Source organism: Lagenorhynchus albirostris, chromosome 20 (assembly GCF_949774975.1).
Source record: "Lagenorhynchus albirostris chromosome 20, mLagAlb1.1, whole genome shotgun sequence".
Lineage (NCBI taxonomy): Eukaryota > Metazoa > Chordata > Mammalia > Artiodactyla > Delphinidae > Lagenorhynchus > Lagenorhynchus albirostris.
In genome coordinates, this window is record NC_083114.1 from 4038484 (window position 1) to 4051942 (window position 13459).

At 45.7% G+C, this 13459-nt stretch overlaps 1 protein-coding gene and 1 long non-coding RNA gene across 2 annotated transcripts in view; one reads left to right on the forward strand and one right to left on the reverse strand.

Moving 5' to 3' along the window:
• Positions 1-11258, reverse strand: part of LOC132510683 (protoheme IX farnesyltransferase, mitochondrial) — a 113845-nt gene extending 102587 nt beyond the window's left edge. The window contains exons 1-3 of the mRNA XM_060132873.1: positions 10655-11258; positions 5187-5320; positions 3145-3466 (exon numbers count right to left, since the gene is read on the reverse strand). Of these exons, the coding sequence (XP_059988856.1) occupies positions 3145-3466; positions 5187-5320; positions 10655-11258 (1060 nt within the window). The remainder of the gene's footprint in view (positions 1-3144; positions 3467-5186; positions 5321-10654) is intronic.
• Positions 10826-12009, forward strand: LOC132510685 (uncharacterized). The gene is made up of 2 exons (XR_009537392.1): positions 10826-10915; positions 11195-12009. It is a non-coding gene; the product is annotated as an uncharacterized LOC132510685 (long non-coding RNA).
• Positions 12010-13459: the final 1450 nt, after the last annotated feature.

Below are 13459 nucleotides of genomic sequence, written 5' to 3' on the forward strand. Positions count from 1 at the left end.
TTTAAATGGCATTATCTCCTGCAAACTTTGGCCCAGATCCTGGCATAAATGCCAAAGCATCATCCCACTGCCACCCTCTTATCCTACAAAGGAAATGCAAAGATGTCACTGTGTGGCTCTTCACTTAAATCTATAGTTAGTTATCCTCGGCGTATTTCAGCTATAAACAGAAGGAGGCAAAGAAAGGAAGACTAGTTCTCTAAAAGTGATCACTGACTCCCAGGTATTTCTGTCTCGGCTATCATCAGCCATAAACGAATTGCCCAAGATATTAAGAGTCCAAAAGAAATCAATTTATAGATACCAGGGATTTGCTTTAAAAAAAAAAAAATCCTGCTGACTCCAAGACGTGTGAATTCAAGTAATAAAATAAACAGGGAGGTAAGAGGTCAAATAAGAGGGTCGGGGTCACCCAAAGGGTGCTGCCTCTTTAAATGGAATAAGCAGAAGGAAATGACTTTAATTCAATTAGCTCGTCCAGAAGCCTGGGGCATGGAATATATAAAATGCTCCGAGGACAAATTTACTGCCCAGGGCTTTTCCATCTGTGGCTGCAGGGGAGGCTGCTGCTCTCTGCCCCCTCCGAGATGTATACCTCGCCTGTGCACATCTCTCCTGTGTGGTCCAGAGCCCCCAGATGGCTGCTCCCGTGCCAGTGGTGGCAAGGGCTGCTCTGGCTCACGGGAAGTAAGGCGCGAGCTCTCCCACATCCTCCAGGCCACTGGGGCTGGGCCTGGCCCTCTGCCTGTGCAACCCTTCCTTCACTTTCTCGAAGGGTGGTCCAGGACCACCGGCATCACATCATCTGCATGCGTGCCAAAATGCAGAGCTTTGGGTCCGGTCCCAGGCCTCTGGGAGTTGATCTCAGGGGACAGCAGAAGCCCCGTTTGAACACACGTGCCACGTATGCTCCTTAGCAACTGACACCTGGGGACTGGTAAGTCGACAAGCAACATAAATAGAGCACAACATGTACCATTAAAGAAGGGATGTAGTCATTGCTTTAGATTTCAGACACCATGTTTTAAATATCAAACCCTGCATCTGGAATGCCTATTCAGATATACAGCACTATAAGGTACAGAAAAGGAAAACCAATACAACATCTGGTATGAAGGGAAGGAAAATGTGCCCCCAGCCCCCCCCAAATGATCCTAAACCAGTTATTATCCTTTCCTATCTGTCCCTAAAGAAATAAGCATTATGAAACAAACTTGAAGACGTTATTTTAAATTAATAATTTAAAGTACCTCGTTTGAGACTCTAACAAGAAACATTGATAATTAGTTCCTGACTTTGCAGGCTGTCATCGCTGACTTCCTAACTGCCAAATAAAATAACTTCATAGCCAGGCATCTTAGGAGACCTCTACCATTTAAGTGTTGATCACTTCCTTTATGGACTGGCTTTCTTTTGGCTTCCGTGGCAAAGCCACTTCCTCTTTCCCTTCCTCTGACCATTTATTTCCTTGCAGACTCCATTATACACTCTGCGCAATCCTTAAAAGGGGACATGTCCCAAAGTCCTGTCCTTGGCCTTCTGCTCTGGTCACTCTACACTTGACCTCTGGCAACCCTGCTCACCACCACGGCTTCACAGTCAACCCTACACTGAAGACCGCTTGCTCTTCTGGCCCAGTGGTCTAGCTGAGCTCCTGTCCTTCACAGCCAGTGCCCACTGGACCTCTCCACCTGGATATGCCAGCAGCAACTCGAATTCTGTGTGTCCAAAACTGTTCTCCCCCCAAACCTGGTTCTCCCTTCATTGTTCACATTCTTAAGTCTCAACACAACCATTCATCCAGTCTTCCACAGCAGAAGGCCCCAAGTTGTCCTAGAGCAGGGGCAGCAAACTCAAGTGCCTGCAGGGGCACCCAGGTGACGAAGTTATTTTATTTATTTAAGAAACAAGTGTATAGGTCTTAACATGGTCTCTTCTACACAATTTGCAGATGTCACCCCATTTAAAACTCAGTATTGACCTAGGAAGTAGGTATCATTATTATCCCTACTTTACAGATGGGTAAACTGAGGCACGGAGATGTATGGAACTTGCTCAAGGTCACTCAACCAGTGAGAGAGAGGATTTGAGGGCAGGGACTCCAGCTCAGAGGTCACTACTCTACGTTCTCTCTCAGAACTGGGCCGCATGGAGGATAGCAAGGAGCACAGTGCCCAGGACCGGGGAAGGCTTGCTTCCCCTAATAGCAGTTAAGACTCCTTGTAAGTCTGTGTCCTAAACCTTCTATCTTATGGCCCCCAGCACTCCACCACGTCTACCTGAGGTTCTGTTCATTCCACTTCCTTAATATTTCTCTCTCTCTCTCTCTCCCCCCTTTTCTCCTTAACTCAGCCCCAAGTCATTTCTCAGTTGACCACCACTGATTTGCTTCCCATCATCCTTGCCTCTCACTAGTCCATGCTCTATAGCTGGGGTCAGCAAACTTTTTCTCTAAAGGGCCAGACAGGAAATATTCCAGGCTTTCCAGGACATAAGTTTTCTGTGGCAATGATTCAATTCTGCTGAGGTAGCATGACACCAGCACAGAACCAACGGCTATGGCTGTGTTCCAATAAAACTTTATTTACAAAATCAGACAGGCTTTGCTCAACAGTGTAGTCACCAGCTTTCTTCGCAGAGAAACAATCTACATTCCCACACATGTGGGACAATCCCAGAGGCCCTACAAGAAGCAAAGCACAACAGTGAGCTGGGAGTCCCAGGGCCCGTGTGTTCACTGCCCATCAAGCCCAGCAGTGCAGTCCTTCTTGTTTCCAGAACTGAAACGGAACACATTATCTTACTGCATCGTCACAGGGTAGTAGGTATGAACACACAAAAGACAAGGAAATAAGCAGGATAAATATTCTGTGTTAACTGCAAATAAAAGAGAGACCATTTTTAGTACAATATGTTTAGGGTAATACTATTTACTATTCTGCGTAAACAGAATTCCAAAAATTTGATTTCAAATCCCAATTAAGTTGAAGAGAGGAAAAGTACTAAGAGGGGACCCGTAGTTTCAAAATCATTCCTTTTGGGGCAATAACAAAATTAGCATTTTGTTTAACCAAAAAACAAACAAACAAAAAAAACCAAACCACTCTCAAGTAAGAATCTGACTAGACTGGAAAAACAAAGTACCTGTGAGTTTGATTTTGGACAGCCGAGCCAAAATTCCTGGCAAATCATCCACACGCAGCTTCATCTCTTTCCACTGCTTTTCTTCTTTTGTCTCTGTTCCCACAGCTATAGAGCCTTCAATTACTGGGGTGGGTTCGAGTTCTATTGATTCTTTTTCATTTGGCTTTCTGGACAGAGACAGGCTTGGGGGTGAAAGAGGTCTCATCTCGTATATTTCGGCTTTGGCCTCATCCAAAGATGCTTTTTCAAGGAAAGGAGATGCCACTGGTTCCGGCTTTGGTTTCATTTGCTGGTTGAAGCTTCTGTTCAGTTGTGTGACATACTGAATAAAAAAGGTACACGTTACTAGGAAACCAAGGCCCAAAATGCTCTTAAATGTTTATTCAGTAGCACCTTCCATCAGTCCAACTTGTAAAATACCTAAAAGATTTTCCTATACCTTTAAAAATACTCACTGAAGTAACTTGTGTTAGAGTGTTACATGGGAATCATTCTACTAAGAAATATGGAGAATACAATTAACTGGTTTTTCAAATTCTACGGCTTAGAAAATCCTAGGAATTTAAGTTCCTTGAAAGAAAGATAAATTTATTTCATATTCATCTCCCCCAGAATTTCCCTCCATGTAGTACCAGAAACTGGAGGTTGCATATTCCAAATACAATGAAAAAGTTTTCTATAATCAAGAGCCAAGGCAACCTGTAGACTTTCCATGTTCCCAGGTGAACAGTGCGTGCAGACGTACTCAGTGGGGGACACAACCCAGGGCTCAGTGACCTTAGGGCAGTGGGTGTGGGGAAAGAATTGGATTTTAGAGTCAGATCATCTCTATTACTTACTAGCAAAAGGAGTACCTATGACTAATATCCTTGAGGCACTTTACAGTTTTATATAACATATATCTTTAGAGTTTATCGAATATGTATCTCATCCAATGTTCTCAAAAGTTGTTAAAAAAGATGGATCATTATTAGTATCTCTCGCTTTAATTTTCAGATGAGGAAACCAAGGCTCGGAAATAAACTGACAGAGAAAAGAATCAACAACTAGTTACTTATAGATGCTCCTGGGACTTGGAGCAACCTATCCTGATAACTAGTTAAGCAATTTTTCATTACATCACAAAGACTTGAAATTACATATACTCATCTTAGAAAGGAGTTACAAACTCATGAATGAATTCAGAGCTCTGTTTACATAAAAAAGGCATTAAACATATTTGAGTTTCTCTTCTAAACATCCATTATCCTCGATCCCCAACTTTAAAAGTCTGAACATTTCTGGAAATTAAAATCTCTCATCAAAACAATGTGCTTCATTAAGATTTTAAAAGTTAAAGTGGGCATTTTAAGTTAAAAAAAAAAGGTGAGAGAAATGTCAAATAGGACTTCAGAGTATGAATTTGCTATTCTTTCCTGCTTGCACTGAAATCATGAGTTTTTAGCTGTCGTTTCTTCATCCTATGATTCTTTGCCATTTGAGAAAGTGGCAAATGTAAGTTACCACACTGCCGATACCACGAAGTCGACCTGGACAAAAGTCTACTGAGCTATATTACCAACGCCCACTGTAAAATGCCCAGCAAATCACAAACTCAATTTGTTTGAATCTGCTCAGAAAGGCATGTGTTTAAAAGACTTTTGAATACACTGCTGATGTTAGAAAACAGGAAGGTCACACGGTTAAAGCAATTATTTCTGTATTACTGATGTATTCACAGAACTTTAAAGAATTTAAAAAGTTGCATCATAACAGTTCAGCTTTTCCTAATTGTGGCCTAGTCAAAACATGCCAGCAGTTTTCAATCTTTTCCCAAACTTAATCAATAAGTTCAAGATCATACTTTAAAACTCAGACACCAGAATTATTCTGGTTTCAGTTAAGTATAAACAGAACAAGGGATTAAAGTTGTAGATAAACTTCAGACCACATGAAATAAAAGTCCTTTTCAAAGAGTACTTCTTAAAACTCTTCTTACAGTCCCCTCATACAGGGAAAGTAAAGGCAGGGAGCACAAAGTGAGGATGGTCTTCTCAACGTACCATGTGCCTGAGGAAGTTAAAGTGCTGAAATGTAACCCACTGTTGATTGACGTTCCTGAGAAGATGCAGGAACCTACGAGGTGACTCCTGCAAGGCTCTCCTTTCTAGATACCAGACACATCCTCCTACCCAGCCTGTAATAGAGAGGAAGGGGGAAAAATGTTAAAATCGTTAATACTTCTCACCAAGTGATGACTGGACCTACCCAGAAGCAGAGCCCACACCACGGTAAGCAACACATGAGTGATGGGTCAGAACTTTGAAATGACCTGATCCAGACCTGTGAATGAACGGTATTGATCAGCCCTGCTCACCGTTTAAGTGAGTGTAATTCTCCAGCAGGGCTAGGGAACACTTTCATCTCAGGATCATTAGGCTTTTATTATATCAAATGCTGAAATGACCAAACCATAGATCTTTTTAAGAATAAAATATAAGGCTTCCCTGGTGGCGCAGTGGTTAAGAATCCACCTGCCAATGCAGGGGACATGGGTTCAATCCCTGGTTCGGGAAGATCCCACATGCGGCGGAGCAACTAAGCCCATGTGCCACAACTACTGAGCCAGCGCTCCAGGGCCTGCGAGCCACAACTCCTGAGCTCACGAGCCACAACTCCTGAAGCCCAGGCGCCTAGAGCCTGTGCTCTGCAACAAGAGAAGCCACCGCAATGAGAAGCCCGCGCACCGCAACAAAGAGTAGCCCCCGCTCGCCACAACTGGAGAAAGCCCGCGCACAGCAACAAAGACCCAATGCAGCCAAAAATAAATTAATTAAATTTTTTTTTAATTTTTAAAAAAGAATAAAATATAAAACAATCAGTTCAGTCACTTTTTAAAAAGTATAAAATAAGAAGCAGAATTTTTCTCAATAAATAACAGTAAACTGGAAGATATGTTTCAGATTAATATTTTGGCCATGTCAGGTAAGCCAAGGAAAAGGGAGAGGAAATAGCTCTCAATAAAGTATGAGTCTATGAACCTAGTTAGGAAGAAGCTATTTTTGTTGTATCTGAATTTGGCTTTTAATCATTTCTCTCTAAACCTTCTCTCAAACATCAACAAATCCAATGCTTCCATGTAAGGCCTCATCCTGGGCAAGCCTTCAACAGGACCACAGCACAGACCCCCCCACACACCTTTCTTTTAAGTCTCTCCTTCCATGGCTTCCATGACCCTAAGGACCCCTGGTTCTCCACCGCCCGTAACTTATCAGTTCTCAGGTTCCTGCGGTGGCTCCTCTTGCTGTGTCAGCCACGTGAAGGCAGCTGTGTCGTTGCTGTTCTGAGCACTACATACTGTCTCTGAACAAACGTAATTCCAGGGTAATTGTTCATCTTCAACCCATTTCTAGAGTCACTACGCCTCTTTCCATCTGCTGAGTATCTCCACGTGGATGGGTTCTAGTACGTCTCTGAGAATGTTACTCTCACCCTTATCTTTACTCTGTTCCCTACTGCTGATAGAACCATCGCCTACTTGAGATTCTAGGACCACCTTGAACTCTTCCTTCATCACCTAATAATCATCAACTCCAGTCAACTCGGAAACACTGGTCAAATCTGTCCACTTCTTTCCCTGCCGCTGAGAGATACAGACCCTTGTCATCCCACACTTGGACTACGGTACAGGCGTGGGATTCAAGCCACTCGCCCTGACTTCGGTTAACTCTCTTTCCTCTCCAACCCAAGTCCCATAGAGCCAACGGTTTTCTTCTCAAGCCCGAAATACACATCACCTGCCCACACCTGTACCTATGACTCGCTGTCGCGGGCTCTGCACGGCACGCGCCACCATTCCAGGTCGTGCCTCTGCGCTGACGCTGCTTCCTCGCCGGCACGGTCCCGCCTCCACCCGCTGCCTGTACGCTGTTGAAGTCTCCTTCAGCTGCCCTATCACGTCACACTGTTTCTGTGTGGCACTTCTTTCTTTCTTTCTTTTTAAAGATTTTTTGTGATGTGGACCACTTTTAAAGTCGTTATTGAATTTTTTACAATATTGCCTCGTTTTATGTGTTGGCTCTTCAGCCGAGAGGCATGTGGGATCTTAGCTCCCCGACCAGGGCTGGAACCTGCACCCCCTGCATTGGAAGGCGGAGTCCCAACCACTGGACCGCCAGGGAAGTCACTTGTGGCACTTCTTAATGCAAATATTTCCATTTGTTTCTGCATCATGTTTTTCAGTTCCTCAGGGGTAGGGACTCTCCTTTCCTCACCTCCATTACAACAGCTAGCAGAGTGCCTTCCATATAAGAATGAGATGATGTCTGATGACTGGGTCACCCACATCGCTCACCTGGACTGTGGGAAGGAGAGCTATCACCACCCCTCAGTAAACATGGCAATTATCTTAGACTGGAGATAAGTCCCTTCTTCACTGGAATCATACTCTCAACCCTCAAGTAAGTATGAAACGCTTATTTTCCACATACATGAGAATATGTGTTGTCTGTATATAGGTACAGGAAGGAAGAGTAGTGTTGAAATCAGGCCACTGATTGAAATTTCCTTTGAATTCAGTCCTCTGATAGTAAGGGTCTGTTATCTATTTATTTGATGCTGCGTGTATTTCCTTTTTTGCCTTGACATTGTTCTTTGGGATAATACAATTTTCAGTATTAAAAGATTATGTCGAGAAGACATCAAGTTTTATTGTTCTGGGCCTTAATTTCAAAACGAGTTTTGAGTTCCATTGGTCCAATGAGAAATGCATGTTCCTGTGAGGAAAAGAACCACTTTGGAAAATATCTCTCAAGATTATGTGGGTTAAAACCGAGATTTTACGGGGGGGGGAAAAACAGCTAGGAAAACTGTACTTTCAAATGATGAAAAAAACACTTCATTTAGTCAAAACACGTCATATCTCTATGAGTCAGTGCCCAGAAATTTAAAGACATTTTGGTCCCATGTAAACAAATGTAGGTTTGAAGATACACATGGCTTATAATAGATGCATTAAAAATCTGGAAACAGGGCTTCCCTGGTGGCGCAGTGGTTGAGAGTCCGCCTGCCGATGCAGGGGACACGGGTTCGTGCCCCGGTCTGGGAGGATCCCACGTACCACAGAGCGGCTGGGCCCGTGGGTCATGGCCGTTGAGCCTGCGCTCCGCAACGGGAGAGGCCACGACAGTGAGAGGCCCGCGTACCGCAAAAAAAAAAAGAACAAAAAAAAAACCTGGAAACATATGATCTTATCCACTATTCATCATCAACACTGAGTCATGATCGTAGGGCTTTTAAAATGAAGTACACATGACTTCCCTGGTGGTGCAGTGGCTAAGAATCCACCTGCCAATGCAGGGCACACGGGTTCGAGCCCGGGTCCGGGAAGATCCCACATGCCATGGAGCAACTCTGCCCGTGCGCCACAACTACTGAGCCTGCGCTCTAGAGCCCGCGAGCCACAACTACTGAGCCCGTGTGCCACAGCTACTGAAGCCCACACGCCTTAGAGCCTGTGCTCCGCAACAAGAGAAGCCACCTCAATGAGAAGCCCGCACACTGCAATGAAGAGTAGCCCCCGCTCACTACAACTAGAGAAAGCCCGCGCGCAGCAACGAAGACCCAATGCAGCCAAAAATAAATTAATTAATTAATTAATTAATTAAGTTTTTTAAAAAAATGAAGTGCACAGATAAGAAGCTGAAAGGTCCTGAAAAGTTTTTAATGGCTATAAAATTCTTTGAAGCTTTAGAAGAACAATCAGGCATGACCCCTAGATACCTGATACAGTCCCTATTTACCCTTCTGCCACCTTCCCCCCATGCTGCTTCCATATCAAGCTCTTCCAGTGGATCTTCCAAGTGGATCATAGCAGGTTGCACAGACCACTTACTAGCAGATCTTTTGGCGATTATGTTCATAGCTTCAGGAAGCTAAGCTGTCTGTTAATTCCCCCCATACCTGCATCAGAAAGATGGGTCCAGCAACAAACCATGTGGACCATATGCAGTCCACTTACTGAACTGGGGAATTCTAAGTAGTCAGGTGGACTTGTCCTATAGGAAGCTGAAAATACAGAACTGAAAGGCAGAAAAGCAGCCAATCTTGAGGAACGCACACTGGAAAAACCTCCCTACAGAGGTAGTAATTCAAGCACTAAGAAAGGATGAGCTCTCTGAGAATGAGTGTCTAGGGTCAGGATCAAACATGCACAGTCGGGGATGGGAGAAGGCAACAAAGAAATTCAAAAAGAACTACAGACCCTTTAGATAAAATGTATCATTATGGAAAATCCCAGTCATACGCAATAGCAGAACACAATGAGCCCCCATCACTGATCCCCCAGCTTCAACAACTACCAAACCTCTGCCAATCTTTTTTCATCTATACACACTCCCACTTCTCACCCTCCTGCCCTCCTTTTGAACCAGAAGAGACCTTGGAGATCATCTAGTTGAACTGTCTCATTTAATAGTTGAACTGTCTCATTTAATAGGCCCAAAGGGAGTCCATCTACAACATGGGCCACCAGCAACACATTCGTGACCCATAAGTTATCATCCTAAACTACGGGGGGGAGGGGGGCAAAACAGTTCCCAACCTCCAGTTTAATAACTCCATCAGGAGAAATTTCATTCATTCACATGTAATTATTCAGCACCAACAGTGTACCCCCGGTACTGTGTCGGGCACTGGGGACACAGAGATGAACCAGAGAGATACCGTCCCTGCCTGCACAAGGTTCAATCTTCTAGTTAGGAGAAACACGTAATAAACCGGTTATAAATAAATAACTACAGACTGTGCTAACCATCATGAAAGAAACAGGGTGATGCAAGAACAGAGGGGCGGGGGGCTCTCCTTAGATAGGGTGGTCAGGCCTCTCTGAACAGGTAACATTTGAGCTGAAACCGAGCCAAGGGGCAGGAAAGTGCATCCCACTTTCAACATACAGCTGTGACAGGTCCTTGGCGTGGAAGGATTATATCAGGGACCACGCTAATGGAGAAAGACAAAAGTCTGGGGGTCAGGGGGTGGTTGTGGCCCGCTGTCCGTGGTGGTCATCATCTTTATCATCACCATCAGGACGCTTTATCCTGGAACAAGGCTTCCGGGTTGGGGGGTGGGGGAGAAAAGCACTTGCCCGGTCCTTCAAGCGGGACGTACGAGTAACTTACAAATGGCTAGGACCTAAGACTCTAATAAGCCCAGAGGCTCGTGGAGCCCCCAGGTTCTACTCCGTCCTCTCTCCCGCAGCCTCTAGTCTCTGAAAACTGAAAGAAGCACCAGACATCGCGCCCAGGGGTAGAAGGAGATGGAGACGGTGCGGACCACCGGGGCCCCAGTGCAAGACTAGACCCTAGCTCCGTGGCCTCTTCACGTCAGGCTACTCCAAAAGTCACTTCCCGCACTGGTGCCCCGCCGACCTCGCCAAGGGCTCCCAAGGTTGCAGGTAGGCGGAACCACGGCGTCACACGTGGCAAAAAGAAGAAAATTCCCCCAAGGTGGTGCCCGAGAACGGGCGCAGTACCTGTCATGACGCGCGAAGAAAGAGTATGCGGGGATGCGGCCATCACGCACAGGTCCGGTGGCCCCCCGTGGTCCCCGCGTCCTCTCTCCTCACCGGCTGCTGGGCGCCGCCATCTTCTTTTCCCCGCCCCCCGTGAGAGGAGCGGAAGCTTCCGGTTCGTCACTTCCGGCGGGCGGGACGCGGAAGTGGAGGGCTGTGGCCTGAGGGGCGTTGACAGGCCGCCCGGCTGGAGCGCGCTGGGCCGAGGACACGGGATCTGAGGTACCTTCGCGGGGCGTGAGGAGCGCGGGGCGGCGGATGCTTCCGAGGAAAGGCCGCGCGCGACGGCGGACCTACGCCTCCCGCCCCGAGGCCGGCATCCCTGGCCGGACCCGAGGGGCCTGGCGCTTGGGCAGGGCCGGCCGCGGGCTGCTTGCGGGCCGCTTGCAGTTATCTCCGGGATACTTTTGGGCCGCCGAGGCGCCGGGAGGAAATGGTTCTGGGGACGGTGCCCCCAGCTTCCAGCCCCATCGGTTACAGCTTTACCATATTCGCTGTCAGATGCGGGGAGCGACGCACGCGGGCTCCTGGCCCCTGAGCCACGCCGAGGAGTCGTCAGGAGCATCTCGGGACGAGGAAGGTGCGTGCAGAGTTTAAGGTTCCAGGCTCCGGAGTGACCTCTATATTCCTGGCTCCACCTTCTGGCCTCCTGACATGTTGAGCAAATGATCTAAGTCCCCCGAACCTCGGTTATGTCGCTGTGCGACGGGGATCATAATAGCATATGCCCCATAAGATGGTTGAGAGAATTAAATGATGTCTCTGCAGTGGGTACCCAGCCAGACTCCTGTCATGGCCAAGAACTGATAAGTTATCATTCGTGTCTGATTAGGAGGGCAGGTTTCAGCACTCCTCCTTTCTTCCGGTTTTGGTGTTGGAGTTCTGCAACTAACAGGAAAAAGGAAAAAGATTCGGCATTTGAAAGAGAAGAAATAGGTAACTGGGTTCTAGGAGGGTAATTTCTCTGTCTTCAGTGAGAAGGTGATAGGTGGTCATGTGGGTCATCTCGGCTAGCATTGCCGGGCACGGGGGTACCGAGAAGAATGAGACCCCCCGACTGTGTGAGAGCTGACACGGTACCAGTGGGGCGAGAGGGGTTGTCAGTTAGCAAGGTCAGTGTGATGGGGGTGATGTAGAAAGTGCTTCAGAAGCCCAGGTGAGGTAGCAGTTCTGTGTGGTTGGTCAGGGAAGGCTTCGGAGATTTAAACTTGGTGCTCAGTTGGAGGAACAGTGGATTTTTCCTGCAAACAAGGAAGGGAAAGGATATTCCCTGAAGAGGTAAACAGCATTAAATACTATGTTAAAAGTTTTCAAAACGCCTTGTAATTTTCCATGTGCTTTTTAGAAACGTTTGGTGTTGACATCCACAGGAAAAGGTAGCCTCTTTTGAATAACAAGTTAAGGCTCAAAGAGTTTTATTTGCCCAAAGTCACCTAGCTGCTGAGTTCCAGACTAAGACCAGAACCTCTGATACCTGTTACCACGTGATTTCCACCGTGCCTTATGGCCTTATTCACCCAAGCGTCTTGAAGAGTCACAGCCTCTGTGGTTTGTAAAACACAGAGAATTGCAACCTTGGCTGCCTGTCAGCATCACCTGTAGGGCTTTAAAAATTACAGATGCCTGAGCCACCTCCAGACCTATTAAATTAGAAGGGGTGGGGAATGGATGGAATGGACGTATAATTTTCTTTTTAAAGTATCACAGGTGATTTTGGTACACAGAACGGAGAATTACTAGATTCCAACTTTTTTTTCTTTTTTTGACAACACAGCTATGTCTAAAAGGTTGATTCACATGAGTGTTAATGTTTCATGTACTCCGAAAATATGAATTCCTGAGTTCTCTAGGTTTGTGATAGACAAGAAGTTTAATAGACATGTTCCTCCTTGGCCAACAGATTTTTCTCTTCATTTTCAGTTCTTTCCAAAAATGGGGGCAAGGTCAAGTACATGAATGAATGCATCAGTTTTTATTTATTGAGAGAAACCAGTCAGTGTCATATGGGAAAAAAGGCCTAAATGATGAATACCTTCTGATGAGATTGGTCAGGAAGTGCATTCATTTGTAATTAAGTTAGCCTATGTCAATAATCCCAAAGCATAGTCTCCTGAAAAGTAATCCCTGGAGATACTTCTGGGAGGAAGAGAATTCCACTGCCATGTGCAGTGAATTGGCTGCCTGTAGCTGCAAGGGAGGCTGAGAAAGCAGAGAGCAGGATTGTAGTGATGAGCTTAGACCAGTCACAATCCATCCCCCAGACATAGTGCTGTCTGGAATCAAACTAAGATGTTAAACTAAGAAAACAGTAGAGAATGGATTTTGGTTAAGCAGCTAAAAGGGTGTGCCACAGTTTTGTTGAACCTGTTGTTTCCAAACATTTTGGAAACAAACCCTTTTGTGAAATACCCTGAAAACTTGGGAAGTGCCAGCCTCTCTCACACACACAGCCAAACAAACAAACAGTTTGGGCTTGGACTATGTTTGTGTTGACAGTTTTCACATATTCTAAGGTGAATAGACTTCCTGATTTGGAACGATCTTACTTCATTTGACTTACTTTTCCTGGACAGGTTTCCTTAGAAAACGCCATATACAAGCTCTGCCCTTCAGTCACTGTAGATTAATAGGACATGTAGAGATGGGCCTCAACAGCCATATAACTGCGCCTTTTCATCTTATATCTTATATTTCATTCTCATATCTTATGGAAACTGAGGTCCAGAGAGGTTAAGTAATTTACTCTGAGTGATAGAACTTTGTCTC